We start from the raw sequence: 21,936 nt of genomic DNA on the forward strand, positions 1-21,936 counted from the left end.
AATAATACAGATGAGAACGAGAAGTTTAGGGCTGGAAAAAGAAGCGACAATTGGCGGTCTTCTCATTCCACATCCAGGGAGCATGAAGTATTTATTTTGTCTGTGCCTTAAGAACAAATTCTTGTTCTCAGACTGGTGGCGTGGAAAGCAAGCACTCACATCCTACATGAGCGTAATAACAGCTCTCATTTTTTAGTGCTATATACTGGTATTCCCCTGGTTAGTGTTGTGTCCAGTCTGAGTGTGTGTGTTGTGTGCCTGCGTGGGCAAACTGCAAACCACCGGCTGGGACGATGATGATGAGGGGACAGAGAGTGTGTTGGAATGAGGGCTGAGGCTTCGTTCTCTGAACAGTGACAGGCGGGCAGTTAAACACGGAGTGGTTTTTCACCCGTTGAGCCAGCTGTCCGGCCAACTAGCCAGCACACAACCAAGCAGCCAAACCCGTACCTCCAACACCACCAGATCTGACTGACATAGCAGCAGGGAGATGGAGGAAACCGGAGGTCAGGGAGTTTTTCTGTCCTTCTTAAAGGAATTCTCATGGTTTTATCATCCATCCCCGGGGACAGTTTGAAGTTCAGATGAGGTGAACAGAGAGCAGCAGACAGAGCAAAGCAGCTGCTGTCTTAATGTAACTCCAAGGTAATCCCCAAAATATTTTATATTTTATACTAAAAATAATTATTTTTTTTGTTTGAGGCTATACTATATATTGGAAAAAATGTCAGCAATGACAAACCAGACTATCTGGTGTGTCCAATGTCTATGTTAAGCTTGAATAAATCCCTTAAACTAAAAAGGCATTGCATTAACAGTAAGATCAGCAACAAGAAAAAAGTCATTATGTTTAACTGAATATTGTTACAACCATTTAAAGATATACATAGAAATTAAAGCAGGGTTTTTTGTTGAATTACAAATGCAACAAATGCATAAAAACTTGAACCTGGTACAGAAATGCAACAAATTAAGCAACTTACATCCTATTCAAGCAACTAATCACTGAAGATTTAATGACAGAGTCATTCTCAAACAAATCAAATGCAGTTCAAAGCGATTCACAAGCACAAGAGACCCTACCCTAAGCTCAGACTTACAGGAAATTAATGGTACTAATATAGTGCTTTTCTACTCATGCACTTTGTACAACATAGCTCATTCAAACAAGCGAATGCGGTATGCGTCTCTATAACTATACATTCGTACTCCACTGGACACAGCTTGATGTTCAGTATCTTGCCCAAGGATACTAAAGATGGGGGACTGGAGCACCCAACCACCAACGATTAGCTGATGACCGGCTCTACCTCCTGAGCTACAGCCATCCCTATTAGTGGCATATTTATCTGATTTTTCTAGAGGTGCCAAACCCAATCTGAACGCCTCAAAAACAGAGACAAAATGTATCTAAATCAGTGGTCTTGATCTGTTCTTCTTAACATACATGACCTGCTACTGCTGCTCATTCTGCTTTTAGCAACAACAATGCATGGTTACGTATCTTTGTTGACCCTAGAGGCTCTATTGATTCAGCTGGCTATATAGTCGTAATGGCTAGGCCAGTCCTATGTCCTACACCCTGAGCACACAGTATGCAGACAGCATCTATACATTATGATGAATGTCTCTTCAGATTCATCATATAATCTTAACCGGGCTTTCTGGAAAATGACTCACTCAGAGAGGTTCAATATTTAATTAAGAGGCAAAATCAGCTGAGTAAAAGTTTTTTAAAGGCCATTGTGCACTTGTCTGAGCGTTTGCTATTCGTGGTTTGTGCGCCGCTTGTGCTGACCCTGCATGTCCTTTTCTTCCAGTAAATGTCAACCCCACACATTCTCTCTCACCTTGTCCCAGTTTGAATGACCTACACATGAACCATCGCTTTAGACAGGGATGCAGTAAGCGGCCTCACTCACCGCCACATGCGCAAACACGCTAGTGTCTGAGTTTACAGACACACACCAGTGCACATGTTGGCTCCTTTGCTGCGTTTTCATTTCCAGGAAACCTCAGTCCTTTGCAAAAAGACAAATGGGCACTTATTTAACTGTTACCCCCAAATGAGAAAATATCCCTCTTCTTCACCACATGATGATTTCCCTTCAAAGGTATCCAGTCGACTCGAGTTCAGTCCACATACTCCATTAACTCTGTCTCTCCATCTGTCTTTCTCCCTTTCTGTCCCACTGTTCCTCGTTTACTGTTGCATTTATTCACACAGACATGCACGCACATAAACACATAGACACACGGGCTTAGTGGTTATCCTGTGGGGAGAGGCCTGTGGATCCTATTAGCAACAGCTATGTTCAGAGGCAGTCTACCGTATTTCACTTTGGATTTTGGCCCTGCATCACATTTTTTTAATTTTTCTTTCTCTCTCTCACACACACATGCACATGCACACATACACATAGCAACGCAGCAGAAGAATGGTTGTTTGCCACTAATAATACAAGTAAATGTTTTGATTGGCTCCAAGGCTCCCTTGAAGAGACGCACCATTAAATATGGGAGAAAGCTGGAAGTCATCCTCATCCAGCTCGCAGTACGTTTGCTTATATTTGATGCCAGCGAGAAGCAGGGGCCATGCATCCGCCCCACCTTCAAAGGAGTCAGGCTTTTCATAAAAAGAGGAAACTGGCCTTTTTCCCAAATTCTCAAATTCCTTGACTAATTTTAATGCGTTCTTCTCCAACACAGAGATCTGAGCAACAACCAGATCTCAGAGATAGCTCCTGATGCCTTCCAGGGGCTGCGGTCCCTCAACTCCTTGTAAGTAGCCCCGAGCTGAGCTTGTGCATGAGGAGCCACTGGGCTGTCATATTCTGACTAAAGCGAGTCTGTGTTGTGATTTTGCAGAGTGCTGTATGGAAATAAGATCACCGACCTGCCTAAGGGGGTGTTTGACGGCCTCTACGCATTACAACTTCTGTAAGTGGATTACAAAGACATACACACACACAGACACAGACACACACACACACACACACAAGACACTCTGCGGGCATATATTCAATACCAGGCACCCTGTACTCCTACTCAGTAAAGAAGTCATAACCTTCAAATAAACTTTGTTCCTATGCATAGTTTTCTAGATGGAATGTATAATGAATGAATACATAAAAAAATTCTGACAAGTTGCTTTTTCCTTCTTCCCTCCCTCCTTTTTTTTGACTTTTCTTTTCTTCCCCCTTCTCTCAGGTTGCTGAATGCCAATAAGATTCACTGCGTTCGTGCCAATGCCTTCCAGGACCTGCAGAATCTCTCGCTGCTATCGCTCTATGACAACAAGATCCAAACCCTCGCCAAGGGCACCTTCACTTCACTACGAGCAATACAGACCCTGTGAGTGAAACACACACACACTGAAACACACACACTCTCTGACATATGCTGATCCGTTACCATAAAACATGAGCCAACACAGGAGTTGTTTACTTGCAAGTCTGTGTAATAACACAGGAATGGAATCAGGAGGTAGAGAGGTGAGTAAATCTATCATCGTCACAAACACCCAGACACACACACACACACACACACACACAGACACACACAGCTTCTCCAGCTAGATAGAGATCAAAAGCAGCACATCTACCACACCCAGTCTTTCCACCACTGTTACGGAGACAACACCAATTCATTGAAATTAATGTCTCCTTTTTTCTGTCCTGAGCAACAAGGCAACACAAACACTGCTATCAATACAGACACCAGATGGGCATCTAAAATATACAGCATAAGGTTTTCTCATTGTCATAGAAACACCTGTTGAGGTTGATAGTGGTGATGATGATGGTGCTATGGCTTGTCTCACCACACATACACACAAACGTAAACAGCACTGTATTAAAGTGTCTCAAGCTTGTTTTTACACTTGCATTGAAAATACGGGATGGAAGTGCACAATGAGCGTTTCTATCTGGCATCCCCAGACTGGCTACGTAAGCTGGATGCTGCTCGAAGTTAACAACAAAATCAGCTATGGATTGTTTTTCCCGCTACAAAACACTACTCAGAGAGCGCTATTTAGTTCTATTATATGTCTTCCAAAGTGAACAAATGACACAGAAACAGTCTGGTTGGATAATAAATGTGTTTTTCAAGTCTTAATCTTAAATTATTGCTCAGGTATGTGTTTCTGTGGTTCCAGGTGAGAGTCTGTGCCCAAACATGAACATCAGTTTTCATGTATTTATTCCCTTTCTTCGTCTTTTTCTCTCAACTTTTTTCCAGTCACCTGGCCCAGAACCCATTTATTTGCGACTGTAATCTGAAGTGGCTGGCCGACTACCTGCGCACCAACCCGATCGAGACGAGCGGCGCCCGCTGCGCCAGCCCACGGCGGCTCGCAAACAAACGCATCGGGCAAATAAAGAGCAAGAAGTTCCGCTGCTCTGGTAGGCCGGTGGCTCCGTGTCACTCTGCTGAAATTCATCCCTGCTGGTCTTCTCTATTTCTCAGACAGGCTTTGTTGTTTTTATGCCACTTGTCTCATGCTGTTCCTCGCTGACCTTCTGTCTTTCTCTCTGCTTGGAGTGACTTTTATCCCTCCATGATAGCGCATTCAATGAGCGATCAGTCCCGGCAGAAGGTTTTACTTTGCCTATCATTTGCTGTGCTGCTGCTACTCAATCAATATCTGCCCAGATGAACTTGGGGCCAAGGAGAGAGGGATTGTTTGCTCTTTCTCCACTTTCCCTGCATAATACCACATCGTGAGTCTGGTTTCACATTCAAACCGCAGTGAGCTGAGATCACCAGTCCAGGCTGGTGTTAGGGCTTAGAGTTTCTGCCTGTGCCCACCATTCCCCTGCCCTTTGCCAGTCATAGGCTCCCATCCCTACCAGCCTCTGTCTCCTCTTGCTCTCTTCATTGCTCACTACCCACCGGGCTCATGTTTCCTTCATGGCCCCTTATTCTCTCTCTCCTCTTCATGACACTAGCCAGACTCCACCATTCCCACTCCCTCCACTGTGTGCCCACCATTGTGTGTACACACTTTGCTACGCTGTCTGGCATCCTGACCTGCTGAGGTTTCACACTTCTTTATAGACTCATTTGTTTGACTCGATCTGGTGGAGAAGGGAGTCCATGTGTTTTTTCTCTTTGTTTTTCCTTTTTTTTTTTCCTTTTTGACTTTTTCCTTCTTTCTCACCGTCTCCTTCTTTCCCCTCATGTCACCCTTCCTTAGCAACAGCCAAATATTTACCACCTTTTTACATTGTTACTAGTGTCTCCATATTGCCACACAGAGATAGTCCTAGGCTTCTCTGTTTAATTGTCATAAACCTTAAATCATGTGTCGTCATATATAAACTTTATATATGACTGATATGAAGCATAGCAGTGCCAAAGCTATGCAGACCAGACTGGTCTCACTGACATCCGTCCCTCTTTCTTTTCTCCATCACAGCCAAAGAGCAGTACGTCATCCCAGGTGAGTGGCTTGTAAACATTCACCCCTATCATTGTCGTTTCTCTAATTTTCCACCTGCAGCCATCTACCAGCATCACTTTTTCCATTGCTTACTATTCATTTAAACAAAGTTCTCCACAAATTAAAGGAAAAAAAAATTTGTATATTTGCAATCATTTCTAAAAATGCTATAATTGAGTCAGAAAGAACAGCAAGCATTCAGATGATCATGCTAGATATGAACATGCAGGTTAGCCAAACTCATGTGGAAGTATTGTAGGAATCAGTGATTTGCCAATTAAAATTATGTAATTAACAGAAAACAATGCCAAATGTTTGGTGTGGGAAATGTCAATTTTTTATGAAAAATCTGAATTTGATTTAGCAACATGCTCTGAAATATCAAAATAAGTCAGCACTTATAACTGTGTTGCATCACCTCTTTTGAAAATAGGCAGTAAGCATTTGGCAGTTGGAGACGGCAATCGCTGTAGGTTTAAAAGCAAAAAGTTTCCCTCCTCTTTCCTGATCTACTATTTCTGTAGGTTATGGCCTCCTTTGTCATTATTCCTGTCTCATAAAGCACAAAATGTTTTACTGGTTGATAGATTTGGATAGCAGGGCAGGTCGTGTTGTGCAAAATTTGCTTTGGCATTGTCTTGCTGAAATAAGCAAGGCCTTTCCTTAAGAAGATATTGTCTGGACAACAGTTTTCCCTTCGCTGTTTCAAAAATAACAACCAAAAAAAGAAACTTTGGCAATTTTAAAGTGACAAGTAAAATTTGCCGTTTGTTGAGATACTTAAGATAAAAGTGCACACGAGAATACCTAATAGCGCCCAAGAGTTACTGCCCCTATGTGTGAATTTTAATGTGATATATATGTGTGAGAGCATCTGTTTCGTCTCAACTTTGTTTCCCTAACAGTCTCAGCAGATAGTCCAAAGGAAATGTGTCTTTGCTTTGGCATTAGCACAGACAGTCAGTCACAGAGAGGGACAGAAAAGGAGGCCGAGGGAGCGAGACAGAGGGGGAAAGAAAGTGCGTCCTTTCTATCAGTAAAAGCTAAAGAAAATAAAGCCCACCAGAGGACTGAGATTCCTATCGGCGGATGTTTCCGGACCTCTTAACAAGAGCACTTCCAAGAAAATAACCGGGAGGAGCAGTGATGTGTGTCAAAGTCTGCGTGTGTGTATGTGCGTGTGCCTTAGTGGGGTTGCGTATGCTTGGATGATTCATTGTCTACACTTGTATATCTGTGTGTACGTGTCTGGAAATTAATGTGTCTTTGTGTGCTAAGTTGAGATAAAGCTTGCACTGGCTTAGAGAACAAATGGGAGTCCTATATAAGCAGAAAGAAGATCAAAGCAGAACGTGATTAATAAGAATTTAACCCTCTCCTGACTGATAACAATTAAAGCTTCCACAATGGAAACACACATCCAAATCACTGATAGCATGGGAATTCAGTAACTTTGATAATGGGGGCCGAGTTGCAGAGATTTATGAGAACTTCTGCAACTCCAGCGATGAGTCACTTTGCACCTCAGAGAGGGAAAAACCTCATCCCTCTGCCCTCTATTTTCTCTGATTTCGTGTAAATTTGCTGACAGTAAAAGTGTCACCACCACGACACTTGTGACGATGACGATGACTCAGGCTCACGAATTCTCCCCTGGCTCCTCTACATCCTCGAGATCAAAGCTCTGTGCTGTATTTTCATTGCTTCCTCCATTGCAGGAAATGCCTTTTCCTGTGTCTGGCCTAGCGAGGGAAAAGTTCCTTAATGACCAGCATTACCGTGTCTGTCTACACCCTCCGCTCCGCTGAGCCACTGAGAAGTGACACAGCTCCAGAAAAAATGTTTTTTGCACAAGCAACAAGAGGAATTGGTTTCTGGGAAATTTTTTTTGTCACTGTCCAAAGTTATTCTAATAAAGTCAGCAATAAGGTTTTGGGATTAGGTCTTGTTTGGACAGATTTTTGATATTCAATTGTAGGATTTTGTCCTGGTTGTTTGAGGTTTTCCTGCTCATGACTGTGGTCTGGGTGCCCCGTGCGGTTCCACTGACGTCATCGCTAAACCTCAGGCAGAATGGTGCACTGATGTGAGCATGCAAAAGGGGAATGGGACACAAAACAAAGCTCTAAAACAAATTCCGGCTTTTTCCCTCTAAATGGAACATATACACACATACGCTCTAAATGCACGTATAAATGCATACATACACAGACGCTGGGGCACAATAGACACTCACAGACAAACACACACTGTTCTAAGTAGCTCCCAGTGCTTTTTCATTATTGAGCAGCCATGATGTAACTTGAAGCACACTTTTTGGCACGTAACATCTATTCATAGACAGAGAAGGTGCAGGAAAACGTCCCACATTCCCCTCGCTGCCTCATTCTTGCTCTATCAGGACAGGCGTCTCTCTGCACGTCCGCCCCTCACCTTTCATTTCTCTTTCGTCTTTCTTCTTTTCCTCCTTTTGCATCTGTTTCCTCTCTCTCCTTTCCTTCAAATCCACCTGTCATTTCCTGTGCCTCTCTCCTCCTCCTTTCTTCCTTCATCCTCTGTCCCTTGGGTGGTCTGCTTCAAGCTGGCTGTCCAAATCCTCTCTCTTTTCACCCCAATGCTCCATCACCTCTCTCTAAAGTAACTCACCCATTCATCTTCTCCTATCAATGGTAGGAGGGTTGCAGGATGCTCTATAGGGCACCTAAGGTACCCTAAAGTAGGGAAGTCTCCTCTTCGGTCACAACAGGACAAACTGCTGACACACAGCTGCTGAGGGGGCGCATGCGTGACAGCAAACATCATGGGATTGAAGGCACTTGTGCTGGTTTGGAAGAATGACTCATGTTATATGTTGAGCCGTAACAATGTCTATTTTTTCTCCTTTTCAGGCACAGAGGACAGCCATCTGAACAATGCATGTAACAGTGATCCAGTCTGTCCTCCCAAGTGCCGCTGTGAGTCGAATGTTGTGGACTGCTCCAACCTTAAGCTCACCAAAATCCCCGAGCACATACCCGCATCCACCACCGAACTGTAAGCAAACAAGAAAAAAAAGTATTTGAAGAATCTGTTGTGCGCTGAAGTTGTAGACGAATCAAATTTTAAAACTCACAGTGAATATCTAAAGAGAATTTGAATGGATTTTTCCGTCTGAATGATTAAACCTTTCAATCTTATTCCCACTAGCCGCCTTAACAACAATGAGATTACAACTCTGGAAGCAACTGGAGCTTTTAAGAACCTTTCCCAGCTGAAGAAAATGTAAGTAGAAATCCTCTTACCTTTCAGCAGTCACTCTCTAAAGAGTAAGTGCTGCTTTTAATTCTCTGACATGCTTTCTTTCTCCCCCCACAAACACACAGTAACCTCAGCAACAACAAGATCACAGAGATTGAGGATGGGGCATTTGAAGGCGCGTCCTCTGTCAACGAGCTTCACCTCACAGCCAATCAGATGGACTCGGTTCGAAGTGGGATGTTCCGTGGCCTTGAGGGACTGCGAATGTTGTGAGTCGCAACCCCATACTTGTCCATATTTGGAAAAGTTTCTGATGTTTTTTTTTAATTAATGTGCATTTCTTTTGTCCTCAGGATGTTGAGGAACAACAAGATCAGCTGTATCCACAATGACAGCTTCACAGGGCTTCACAACGTCCGTCTGTTGTCTCTGTATGACAACCAGCTGACCACAATCACACCCGGAGCCTTCGACACCCTCCAGACTCTGTCCACTCTGTAAGATCCTGCCACACTCACACGCCTAGCTTTAATTTTAGGTTTTATTGCTCTCACAGTCTGTTTTATTCTCACTCTCTCCCAGTAACTTACTGGCCAACTCCTTCAACTGTGACTGTCGGCTGGCCTGGCTAGGTGATTGGCTGAGGAGCAGGAAGATTGTAACAGGTAACCCTCGCTGCCAGCGTCCTGCCTTCCTGAAGGAGATCCCGCTCCAGGATGTGGCTCTGCCTGACTTCCGCTGTGAGGAAGGTAGGCTGCTTTGAGTGCTTTACTTCACGTTATACCACAGCTCCCGTGTAAGTGGAGTTTTTCCCTGCTTGAAAAGAGAAAAGCATCTTAAATAGGATATGTTAATCCTTCTCTGTGTTTGAAACTAACCTGGGTGTGACTGATGAAGATTTTAACCCATAGTATGTTATAAAGACGAGCTGTTTAAAGTTTCTGAGATAATCTCAAATAATGGCCACTGCTGTTTGAGTCTTTTGTTTACTGAATAGATTGATACTCAGCAGTTCCTAAGCTGCTGATCAATGAAATGCTGAGTGGAGCTATTGAGCTGTTTGCTTTATTGATCAGTCACCCTGTTTGCACCTGAATGATTGTTAGACCTGTCTTCAGGCTTTAGGCAGCTTCCATTCTTTGCCTTTGCTGGTCAATACTACATTAGCGAGTCTCCTTTCTCTTTCTGTGTTTTAATTTTTGTTTTTGTGCTTTACACATCTTTTACTTCTTCCTTCTTTATTTTCTCAATGCCTTATCAGGTTTAATTTATTGTGATGCTGTGCTGTCTTTCGGTTTGCTTTCTATTTTTACTCTATCTAAAGTTTGGGGGTTTTTTTGTCAGAAAAAACAGCAATTTTTTGGCTTGTTTCCATTTACGTCTGCCCTCATGGTCATGTTTTCTTTGTCTTCCTCTCTCATATCTCTCTTCTTTTATCCCAGGCCAAGAGGAGACAAGCTGTGTGCCTCGGCCCCAGTGTCCCAGTGAATGTACATGCTTGGAGACTGTGGTGCGCTGCAGTAACAAGCACCTTCACACACTGCCCAAAGGCATCCCCAGGAATGTGACGGAACTGTGAGTTCTTTGGAATTAATTGCTCCAATTGCATTTATATTTATCGGGTATTATTTTCGCCTCATCTTTCCTTAAAAGCAAGGAAGATCATTAAAAAACAAACATAAAGTGGACTTTATGAGCCTCTAAAAAAGATAAGTGTTAACAGCAGGGGCAAAGAAAACACATCGCGTCACTTAGGGAATAGGAAAGGAGTCAATAAACCCTGTAGTTATTCTCTCAGACATTCTTCTTCTATGTTCCTCACAGCCTTCAGGGCTAGCACTGATGTCACTCTCACACTCAGAGCCAAGGATTAGTGTGTGTGTTTGTGTGTGTGCGTGAATATTTGTGTGAGGGCCAAAAGCCTGTCCACAGGAGCACAGGGGAGCAACAGGACATTTTAATGAGCAGTTTTCAATGGAAAGGGGAGGAAATGGAATAGGTCTGGAACTTTCCAATAATGCTTAAAGTGGTTCAGACCAACTCAGGCACACACACACACACACACACACACGCTGTGCAAGCCTTAAGGCCTGTCATTGTCCCAGCAGGTGTGACCAGGTGTGCCCCTCTGTTCTGGGCTTTCATCTTGTCATCTGGAGAGTTTGCTACTCCATCATTATCCCAAGTGTCCTCAGCACCGTCATTACCTATCATTACCACTGAACCCAAAGGCCTCCTAACTACCCACCTCCCCGCACCCACGCACCCTGTGCCTCCCACCCTGTGTACAGTCAAGAACAATAGCAGGAGCCTGCAGCTCTGCTCAGAAGGACCAGGCCCTAAATCGGCCATTTATCAAAGTGACACACCACTAGTAGGACTTTGTGTTGGTAATCAGGAGGGTGGTTGTGCACCTTGTATACATCACTCACTTGCATAGCCCACACAAACACAAGGGTTTGTACATCACTTTAAAAGTGCCGGGTCACATTTAGGAATTGTTGTTAAACTGGAAAATCAGAAAAAAGCAAATTCACTGAAAGTAACACATTTGTCTTCTTTTCTTAGTCACTCTTTCACAGTAGAAGTGATTCTTAGCCCAGTATCTGTGAAATGGGACTACTTAAACAGCATGTCTGTGGAATGCTTGCTATGCTTGACTTCTAGTCTTGACAAGCAACATTGTGTTAAAACCTTGTAAGCAGATATCTGTACATGAATATGCAGAATCTGACACCAGAAGCTTTTTGGTTTTCATTTGTAGACTGATTGAAGTTCTAACTTTTTTTTAACAATCCTGTTTGAGCAGGCTTTGATGCAGTTAAATAGTGTGTGGAAGAGTAAAACAGGGATTGCACTGTAATCATCAGCTACTGATAATGATTTCTCTTTTATTCATTTTTTCACTATCCCAATATTCTGGTTAATGTGGATCCTCCATAAAATTCACCTCCAGAAGCTAGGTCAGCACAGTAGCCAACTGGTTACCAGAGCCATGAGTGGATCAGTTGAATCTTAGATTGAAAATACATTAAGAAATAGTGCTGGTAAATATTTTCAGTCTGCTGTAGCTGTTCTATCTTTCAATGATAGCACCTGCTGGTTCATTACAAACCTATTTGTGTCTGTTTGTCCAGGTATCTAGATGGAAACCAGTTCAGTGTTGTTCCAAAGGAACTGTCTGCCTTCAAATACCTACAGCTGGTGTAAGTTTTTTGTCTGCGTACATCTTCAATTACAAGGCCTAGATCCAGGATGTCAAACTTATATTACACCATGGGCCACATACAGCTAGCTTTGATGTTAAGCCTTTGTGTTTACCTGCACATTTAATCCTTGAGATATATTAATGCCATAAAAAGAAGTGCAATTTCAAGTATGTCAGTTTTTCTACAACACAAAGAAATGTTGCTTAAGAATGACTCTTTGAACCTAAAGTCTAAGAAACAGCTTTATAAAATTACAGCAAAAGATCTGGTAGCTCATTGCCTTGACTGTTGTGTAATTATAAAACAGAAAGTTCTTGTTAATTCACAGAAAATATCCAGTTTATTATGTCTTTTTTCACAGAAAGAAAGAAAGAAAGACCTTTACTGTCATTTAATTGATTATCTATTGCTTAATTTCTGGGGGGGAAATTAAGCAATAGATAATCAATTAAATTAATTTCTTGTTCCTAAGTCATCCAGTGGGCCAGATTGGAGTCTTTGCCGGGCCAATTCTGGCCTCCGGACCTTATGTTTGACACCCCTGGTATTCATCAGTATGGTGAATGGTTTCCTTTTTTACGTTTCAGAGACCTGAGCAACAACAAGATAAACTCTCTGACCAACTCATCCTTCGCTAACATGAGTCAGCTTACCACTCTGTAAGTCTTAACCAGCCTTGACTGTCATTTTAATTTATCTGCAACTAGAAAAGTTTTGTTTTAATTCTACCTCAATTTGACACTTGTGACAATCTTACTTTGCAGAATTCTGAGCTATAACTCGCTGCGCTGTATCCCCAAAATGGCTTTCAGTGGACTGCACTCACTTCGACTGCTGTGAGTTCATTTTCATATTTCAGATGAATTGCATGCAGGTACTATTTGTGTTATATATGTGCTTTTTTTTTCAAATACAGAATGTATACTGCCTGTGCTATGAGAGTGTTTCACTTTTTTCCTCATGAAAAATCAAATGTTTCTTTGGTGTCACATCATTTCAGGACAGTGTTCATTCTGCTCACTGAGAACATTTGAAGTCATTTTGACAGAAGTGTTCTAAAACAAGACAGGACTTACTTTCAGGCTAAATGAGTTATTAAGGAGGATATTTTTGCAGCCTGCACTGACTACAGAGATGGTGCAAGCAGATGCTGAGAATGTTTGATTGACTCCAGAGGAATGAAACACAGTCTAAACAGTTATGACAGCTTATGAATACACACACAGACACACACATAAACTCCGACCTATTTTCTCTGTTTAGATGGCAGCTGTGGGGGGAAATAGCAGTGTTATTCCAGCTCCCACTCCTAACCACCTCCTCTTCAGACTTCTGCCCAGTCTGCTTGTTCACCTTCAAGTGCCCCGAGCTCATCACTGCTGCACCATCAGGGCCAAACACATGCTCCCACATCCCACTGTACAAAATCACCCTGACTCTGATTGCCGGAGAATGTTTGCCCCGCTAGCTGTAATGGTTTTGACTTTGCCTCTGGGCTTTTATGAAGTTATGAAGTCTTTGATTGTGCACTCTCAGTGACCATGGGCTCCCTGCGGATGAATCGGTCTGCTAAATAACTGAGATGTAGATCGTAAATGCATTCGACAGATAGATGACGAAATAAAACCAGTCTTTGGAAGCGCACAGCAGCTCGAAGCCTCAAGCTTTAACTCGAATGTACAGTTTAGTTTTGCAAAGGGAGAAACTGAGACCAGGCCAAGCAGCACTCCTTATGAGATTACGCGCGCACGCCAATGTCTATTTGTGTGTCTGTGTGTGTGTTTCTGTGTGCGCACTGATGCCCGTATATGCATAGTCTAAATGTTTGTCATCTACTGGCTGGGTGCCTGTGTGAGGGAGTGCAGTTATCAGCCTTCCATGTGTGCTCATAGCAGGCACACTTTTTATTAGTGACAACAAAGCTTCAACAAAGCCTCTTTTTACGGTGGGATTCGACTAAAGCCCCCGATCATTACGAGACACAAAGCATAAGAGCCCTTTTAGTGTAGAATGAGAGTGAAGCTCGGCCATCATTAGCTGATGCCGCCGTCGCTACGCCAGGCGTAGAGCTTTGATCTCTAATGAAGCTGTGTGTCCGTTATTTCTGCTGTTACTCACTCACGCCACCTTTACTTCTGAAATTCCCCTGAACAAGTATGCTAGACGCCATGTGAGGCCCTCCCTCAGTGCCACCAACACGTACACACACACCACACAGGCTCAGAACTATATACAATAACACACATATATACACACAGACTGTCTGGGCTACCTTATTGTCTTACTCAGACGGGAGTCCAAGTGAAGCAGAAAACTTTGATGTCTTTACTGCCCGTGTGATCAATCATAAGCCTCCCATTAAATGTCAATTGGAGCTGTGGCATTTCTTTCTTTGCTTAGAAATACAGTGGGGGGTGCAGCAAATCTCGAGCGACAATGAGCTCAGTTTAATAGTTTAAACTTTCAGACTCCACAAAAAGTTCAGAGTTCAAAGTTGGAAGCTTCATGGAAACCACAATGAGATGCCAAAAGCGCCGCGCTCATGTGCAGTCGCGCACGCCGAGGTGCCAGAGCCTTTATAAAGCTGCACCTTTGGCTTTACACAGCAGTAAAAGAGGAGAAGAATCATTAACGCTCACTTCTTCAAACAAACCAGGGGTCTGAGGCTGGCATGGATGTGGTGTGATTGCAAGCGGCACTGTGTGAGTGTGCACGCACGTGTGTGTGTGTGTGTTTGTATGGTGGTTGTGGTTTAAGCTGCAGATTAATACGCTTCTAATTGGCCTGCTGAGTATTAGGTGTGAGGTGAGTGAGCTGAGACACCGCCAGGGTGTGGCCCGCAGGGGTTTGAGTAGCAACCTGTAAGAAATTAATGTGATATGAAAGAAAAGAGAAGGAAAAAAACAATGAATGTAAAGCTTTCAACAAAAACAAAACAGACATGTGGCTCACAGAACCAGACTTCCCACACTCTGTGTAGACATAAGCCATCGCATTGTCAATCGGTTTCATTCTAGGAATCGGGCTGCAGATAAGTTGGCATAAGCAACGTGAATTGACAGAATGATATACAGCCGTAGCAAAGAAAAGTCAAAAAGAGAGAATGTTAGCAGGAGCGCAGATCAAGTTTCTTCCTGGAGACTCCATGGCTCCTTTTTTCCCATGAGATCTTTCCCTGACTGGCACACTGCTGCTGGCTTTACGCCCTCGGTATCCTCCGACTACCACAACCCACCTACGCGCTCTACACTAATAAGCATTCTCCACGGCACACAGGCCAATTAGCGTGTTGTCTCAGGCAGGTTACACTGTATATTTTTCCTCTAGTATTTAGTATTCTTACACTGACCAACTTCCCTCTCCGCATCCTTTCCTCTGACTCTTCCGCAGTTTCACCGTGATTGACAAGTCCAACAAAGGAGGCAGTTTACTTTCAGAGTCTGTTTATACATCAGTTCTCTTCATCCAGGCATAGAGAGCAGATGTGTCATGTACTGTTATTGTGGACTGAGCTGTGGTAACATTAGCTTGCGGTCAGCTGAGGTTTAGAGGTGGTAATGACCTGGCGGATTACAATGACCATCAATCATGTAGCCATTAAGCCATGTAGGCTTGTCAACCTTGGTAGCAGTCTGAGAACAAGGAAAATAACAGTAGATTCAAAATAATGCAAAAACACACCAGGATTAATATTAATGCATGTGCCCAAATATGCAAGCACATAATTGTTCCTCGTTGTCTGCACACACACTTACACTGTCCTGCATGTGGTACAACTCTCTTTAACCCCCCAACTCTATACCCCTGTTGGCCCTGCCAGCCAGACACGCATAGAAACTTGACACCAGCCTTTTCCAGACGTACAGAGCCTCGTATCTTTGCCAGCTGCACATGGCTCTACCAGAAACACAAACCACCTCCCGCTCATTTAGAATGCCAAGACAACATTGCGCCATTGTTCCTGATAGTTCTGGTTTCGGTTTGTTGGAAAGCAATCAACCCAGCACTGACAATTAATATACTGACTCTTTGGTTTACTTTGAAAAAAATATAGCTTTACCATTTGGACACAGGGGCACCGTTATAAATACTGAAAAGGGACAGTTCATTCAAATACTTGTCTTTTTAAAAAAATGATACTAGTGTGTTTTAACAAATCAAAAACTAGTTGATTTTCTGGCAGTTGACCAATCAGTAAATCTTCTTTTGAACTTTGTTCTAATAGTAAGATTTTCTTTCTGTGCTCAGATGTCTTCATGTATTTTCTCTTTTTGTCCTCTCCTTCCCCTTCACCCTTAAGGTCTCTTCATGGCAATGAAATCTCAGAGCTTCCCGATGGCATCTTCAATGATGTGTCCTCACTTTCCCATTTGTAAGTAGTAACACACAACTGTATGGCCCTTTCCAGAACCATTACCATCTGCATTTACCATGTTAAGTGTACATACATGTAGCTGCACACAAAAATGCATACACACACACACACAGGCACTGTCAGGTACAGGAGCCGTCTGCACACACAGCCAGAGTGTGGCTCACAGCGGGCTGTCTGTTGTCCTCTTTGGTCGGCTCTGCATGAGACGAGCCCTCCCTTAATCAGCCGCAGTCCTGCGGTTCAAGCAACACACAGACCCCTTTGCTCTCTCATCTCCCTGTGTGACATCTTTGAAGCACAAACATTCACTGACTTGCACACACATATCTTTCATGGTCTGTGGACTTCAGTGTTTATTTATTTGTCTGCAATTTTGTGTGAGTTGGGCGTCTGGCTGTGCATGGCTTTTGCCATCCAGCATAAATTGTCACATCATTTCGTGACAGTTGCTGATCAGTAGACATATCTGCCTATTAGATAGATAGACTTATCGTGAATATGGAGCTACCAGGCAGGAGGGGAAGACCACGGAGGAGGTAGGATGTAGTGAAGCGGGACATGCAGATGGGTCGTGTGACAGAGGAGGAGGACAGGGTGAGATGCTAGATATAGGGTGAGATGCATCAAATGCGGCGACCCCCGAAGGGAGCAGCCAAAAAAAGATGATGACGACAGATAGATCTGTCAATCTGTAGGTGTCCTCCAGTTTTGACACTGGAGTTCTGGCAGAAGGAAGCATAGGGAGAACTAAACAAAGACATTTCGTGGAGAGCAGAGCAAGAGTTGAGGCTTCATGAAAATGGGGCGAAGTGAGGGATGGAGGGGAGCCATTGATCCACAGTCACAGTCAAGTGGCTTTCATGTAAGCAGATGTCAGGTGTCAGCTATTGGCTCGGCCTGAAAGATGAGCCTGTGTTCCGCAGTAATGGAACAGCATCGATTCAGGAGTGTTTGTGCATCCAGCGGGAGGACAGAGCGCCATTGATTCCTGACCACCATGACAGAAGCAGTTAAGAGTGCCTTCTGTTCACACCTTTGCCTGTAATTGAACAGCTTTCCTCCTGATAATGCATGGCCCAAAGTGGCATTGAGCGTTAAAGTTTAGAGCTGTTTTATTCTGAGGGAGGCTCTGATTTTTTTGTCTAGGACATCAAGTTGATTTTTAAGTGAGTGTTACTTTATATGAGAATGTAGAGACACCTGCTGGTGACAGAGTGCACTACAGTGGGTAGACTTATACTGAAAGAACCTAAATCACTGATTACTAATGACTGATCTCTGAATTTTCAGGGCAATTGGTGCCAACCCCCTGTACTGTGACTGTCACCTGCGCTGGCTGTCGGACTGGGTCAAGACTGGATACAAAGAGCCCGGCATCGCTCGCTGTGCTGGTCCTCAGGGCATGGAGGGCAAACTTCTGCTGACTACACCTGCAAAGAAATTTGAATGTTCAGGTAAGTTATTGTGTTCAGCCCAGGAATTTTGTTCTTACATTGGTCACTTGTACCTGTAAAAAAATGAAATATAAGCTTTTTGGCATCTCCTCTAGGTGATGTGGACACAGCAGTTTTGGCCAAGTGTAACCCTTGTCTGTCGAGTCCGTGCCAGAACCATGGCATCTGCCACAGCGACCTGGTGGAGATCTACAGGTGCAGCTGTCCTCCAGGATTCAAGGTAAGAACTATCTAGAACTATGTGAATTTCAGTTAAGAGGTTACCGACGTGAGTAGCATCATTTTTGGCAGATCCCTTAGTCTGGCCTGTGTTTCAGGGAAAGAACTGCGAGACGGTTCTGAACGCCTGTGTGAGCAGCCCATGTGCCAATGGAGGAACCTGCCGAATGGATGCAAATCAAGAGGGACAGTACAGGTGAGGAAATCAGTGAAGGAAAGGAATTAAATCTTAATCAAAGACAGAACTTGATGAGATGGATTTGTTTGCTTTCACAGTTGCACATGTTCATTGGGCTTCGAGGGCCCGACTTGCGAAACCAATATCGATGACTGCGATGACAACGACTGCGAGAACGGAGCAACCTGCATCGACGGTGTCAACAACTACACCTGTTTTTGTCCCCCCTACTACACAGGTTAGTAGATGCAACATAGTTAAGATCAAGAAACAGCTGCACAGTAACAAAATATCAGTTAAAAAGAAGGTTTTATGCTATAATAAATATGATTCTGCTCTGCGTTAACCACCTTCTCTAAAACTTTTGCCTTTTTGCAGGTGAAATGTGTGAAGAAATGGAAGATGTGTGTGCCCCCGGTCGGAGCCCCTGCCAACACGAGTCTACCTGCCTCATCACATCCTCTGGACCCAAGTATGTTTTACTCCCAGAAGCACCAGATCAATCAATTCTGAAGCTGTATGTTGAGAAATAGACGATTTATATTTGTATTTTTGCATTGCAGGTGTGTGTGTTCTCCTGGTTATGTTGGTGATGACTGCAGTGTAGACTATAATGACTGCGAGGAGCATCGCTGTCAGAATGCAGCTCAGTGTGTGGACGAGCTAAATGGATATTTGTGCATCTGTCCTGAAGGATATAGGTGAGGAGAGGACAAGTGTGCCATTATTTTTGGCTTCTTAGTTTCTTCTGCTTTAATCAGATCACACTCCTAAAAATCCCCTCACTGTCTGTCTTCCTTTAGCGGTCAGTTATGCGAGGTTCCCCCATCTCTACTGTCACTGTGCGAGCGGGCCGACTGCCAGAACAACGCCCCATGTGTGGAGCGAGGTGGGCGCGCCCTCTGCCAGTGTCCTCCCGAGTTTGGAGGGCCACGCTGTGAGAAGCTGGTCAGCGTCAACTTCATCGACAGAGACTCCTACCTCTTGCTCTCTGACCTTAAGAACTGGCCTCAAGCTAACATCACACTACAAGTATGTGGAGTCATTTCTACCATTTCAGTGTGCTGGCACCGCCTTTCTGTGCTAAAGCCTGAATAACTAGAACACCCAATGCAAAAATGATCTCTCTGTAGGTATCAACAGCGGAGGACAATGGTATCCTGCTGTACAATGGAGACAATGATCATATGGCGGTGGAGCTCTATCAAGGTCATGTCAAGGTTAGCTATGACCCCGGCAGTCAGCCAGGACATGCCATATACAGGTGAGGTGCCACTGCTCGCTCAGTCCTGATGAGCACGTAGCATTTTGTGTTCACTTCAGTGACTGTACTGTATATCTTCAATCTGTGTTTTCCTTTCCCAGTACTGAGACTATCAACGATGGTCAGTTCCACACAGTGGAACTGGTGACCTTTGACCAGATGGTGAACCTGTCCATTGACGGGGGTCTCCCTACCACAATGGACAGCTTTGGGGCAGTGCGGCCCATCAACGGGGAGGCTCCACTATACGTGGGGGGTAGGGGCCCTCTCCAGAACACACCTCCCTCCTCTGCAGGCACTCTTAACTACTACACTACTGTCAATCACCACCCCTCCCCCTTCGCTTTGTCACCACCCGAATCACTCCTTTCCCTCAACCATTCAACCCTTCAACCCTATCCTCTAGCCACTTCATCCCACCTTTAGTCATGACTGTGTTTGCTAGAAAAAATACAGATAAACCTGAATACTAACACACACACATTTTTTTAGTCATGAACAGGAAGCTCAAAAGTAAAGCTACGTTCAGCTTCTTCTGAACCAGGTAGCACTGCATCTTTGATTTAACAGAGGTTTACACCAGATGCCCTTCAGGCTGAAGTACAACCCACAGCCTTTCCCTTGCAAATGTGTTAACCACCACACAGCTGAAGGAATGTCATTCTCAAAAATAATAGATCATAATTTAGAGTAAACACACAATGCATCTCTCTATAGACTGTCCTTCAAGCACTTTTTTATAGTGTGTGAACTACGCCATCTAGTGTTAGAATCATAATCAAACTACCACACACAGTCTCGACTTCAGATTAGTTTTGTATTTGCATGCATTTTTTTCCCATGGTGCACATGGTGGTTCATTTGCATAATTTACATGTAATTTAGCCACTCTTGATAGAATCAGACTTTCAAACTGAAAAAAGAAACCTTTAAAGTTACACCTTAGATTTGTTGCATTTCAGCCCCCATTTGTGGGTTCATATCGGATCAGGAGTGGCTCAGACTTGGTGCTGTTTGTTTTTCCTGCTGTGAAGTGCTGTTCTTCATTCATACAAACTACAGGAGAATTTTTTTTCCATACCTCTCTCCCTTTTGTTGTCCCCCATTTCAAGGATGATGTGTCTTATAGTGCAAATGTAAAAAAAAAATCAAAATTAGTTTAAAAACCCCCAACAAAAAACAGTTGTATATACTAATCTGAGAAGTGGTTTACACACTGCTGGGACACACGTGCTTGAAAATATCAGTCTCCATTACACTCATACCTGCCCTGTGTTAGCTGTCTGTGCGTGTGACTCGGTATGCACGTCCTTGTATATAACCATCCTTTCTCTCGTTCCTTCCTCCAGGCATGCCGGTGGACGTGCACTCGGGCACTTTCCGTCTCTGGCAGATCCAGAATAGCTCCAGTTTCCATGGCTGTATCCAGAACCTGTACATAAACAACGAGCTTCAGGACTTCACCAAGACCCAGATGAAGCCTGGCGTGGTACCGGGCTGCGAGCCCTGCAAGAAGATCTACTGCGTACATGGCATATGCCAACCTGATGGGGTCCAAGGACCCGTTTGCCACTGCCAGCCAGGCTGGAGCGGGGCGCACTGTGACCAGCCTGCTAGCAACCCCTGCCAGGGCAGCAAGTATGTCAGCAAATGGAATAGCTTAGGGTGGATCAAGTTTTTAAACTTTATATTTATATTTATTGAGTTTATTGCCTCTTAAATAGGTGTGTCCATGGAAAATGCATCCCTCTGGATTCTCAGTCATACCGCTGTGAGTGTGCAGAGGGTTACCGCGGAGCCCTGTGTAACCAACAAGGGGAGCTGTTTAACCCCTGCCGTCACCTGTCCTGCAAACATGGTCGCTGCCAGATCTCAGACACAGGAGATGCATACTGTCACTGTGAAAGTGGCTATACCGGAGAACTCTGTGATGCAGGTGGGTTTTGTGCATGTTAGTCTGTAGTGATAAAGAAAAACAAGACTTTAAAACAAGTCATATTAAAAACTTTTTTACCCATTGTTTTTTATTTAGAGATTGAGTGCAGAGGGGAACCTGTGCGAGACTTCTACCAGGTCCAGCGGGGATATGCTATCTGCCAGACGACACGCATGGTGTCTTGGGTGGAGTGCACTGGAGCCTGCGACACAGGGGCCTGCTGCGCCAGCCAGAGGATGAAACGTCGGAAATACACCTTCGAATGCAGCGATGGGACCACCTTCAGCGAGGAGGTGGAAAAGACCATCAAGTGCGGCTGCGTGGGCTGCATGTAGCACAGTTCACTCCCGTTCCCCGCTGCTGCTGACGAGCAGAAGATGGAAAGAAAGAAAGGAAGTAAAGAAAGGAAAGAGAAGACAGTAGGAAAGTGAGGGAGAGAAAGAAAGAGAGATATTAAAGAATATATATAAAACCTCTATCTATATATTATGGACAACAGTGTTTGTAAAATAGTATATTTCCTCCCCTTCTAAGGGTGTTTGACCTACAGTAAAACAGAGAAACCAACATCACGGGCAACAACGTAGGTGCGACAACAGCAGCAAACCATTGTATCCG

The 21,936-nt window shown here is 44.0% G+C and overlaps 1 protein-coding gene across 4 annotated transcripts in view; it reads left to right on the forward strand.

Annotated features, from left to right (window-relative positions):
- Window positions 1-21,936, forward strand: part of slit1a (slit homolog 1a (Drosophila)) — an 88,058-nt gene that overhangs the window by 63,358 nt on the left and 2,764 nt on the right. The window contains exons 11-37 of one of the 4 annotated variants that reach the window (XM_085182454.1): window positions 2,710-2,781; window positions 2,869-2,940; window positions 3,211-3,354; window positions 4,243-4,406; window positions 5,423-5,446; window positions 8,335-8,479; window positions 8,633-8,707; window positions 8,809-8,952; window positions 9,037-9,180; window positions 9,266-9,432; window positions 10,126-10,258; window positions 11,821-11,889; window positions 12,480-12,551; window positions 12,657-12,728; window positions 16,193-16,264; window positions 17,558-17,721; window positions 17,817-17,941; window positions 18,039-18,136; window positions 18,217-18,356; window positions 18,497-18,590; window positions 18,682-18,819; window positions 18,922-19,150; window positions 19,252-19,382; window positions 19,484-19,677; window positions 20,732-21,020; window positions 21,107-21,318; window positions 21,415-21,936. The exon at window positions 21,415-21,936 is cut by the window's right edge and continues 2,764 nt beyond it. In XM_085182454.1, coding sequence (XP_085038580.1) covers window positions 2,710-2,781; window positions 2,869-2,940; window positions 3,211-3,354; window positions 4,243-4,406; window positions 5,423-5,446; window positions 8,335-8,479; window positions 8,633-8,707; window positions 8,809-8,952; window positions 9,037-9,180; window positions 9,266-9,432; window positions 10,126-10,258; window positions 11,821-11,889; window positions 12,480-12,551; window positions 12,657-12,728; window positions 16,193-16,264; window positions 17,558-17,721; window positions 17,817-17,941; window positions 18,039-18,136; window positions 18,217-18,356; window positions 18,497-18,590; window positions 18,682-18,819; window positions 18,922-19,150; window positions 19,252-19,382; window positions 19,484-19,677; window positions 20,732-21,020; window positions 21,107-21,318; window positions 21,415-21,653 — 3,622 coding nt within the window. In that variant the 3' untranslated portion in view covers window positions 21,654-21,936. The remainder of the gene's footprint in view (window positions 1-2,709; window positions 2,782-2,868; window positions 2,941-3,210; window positions 3,355-4,242; window positions 4,407-5,422; window positions 5,447-8,334; window positions 8,480-8,632; window positions 8,708-8,808; window positions 8,953-9,036; window positions 9,181-9,265; window positions 9,433-10,125; window positions 10,259-11,820; window positions 11,890-12,479; window positions 12,552-12,656; window positions 12,729-16,192; window positions 16,265-17,557; window positions 17,722-17,816; window positions 17,942-18,038; window positions 18,137-18,216; window positions 18,357-18,496; window positions 18,591-18,681; window positions 18,820-18,921; window positions 19,151-19,251; window positions 19,383-19,483; window positions 19,678-20,731; window positions 21,021-21,106; window positions 21,319-21,414) is intronic. The other 3 variants (XM_085182456.1, XM_085182455.1, XM_085182457.1) reach the window with 3 other exon arrangements.

Source organism: Neolamprologus multifasciatus, chromosome 13, assembly GCF_963576455.1.
Source record: "Neolamprologus multifasciatus chromosome 13, fNeoMul1.2, whole genome shotgun sequence".
NCBI classification, from domain to species: Eukaryota; Metazoa; Chordata; class Actinopteri; order Cichliformes; family Cichlidae; genus Neolamprologus; species Neolamprologus multifasciatus.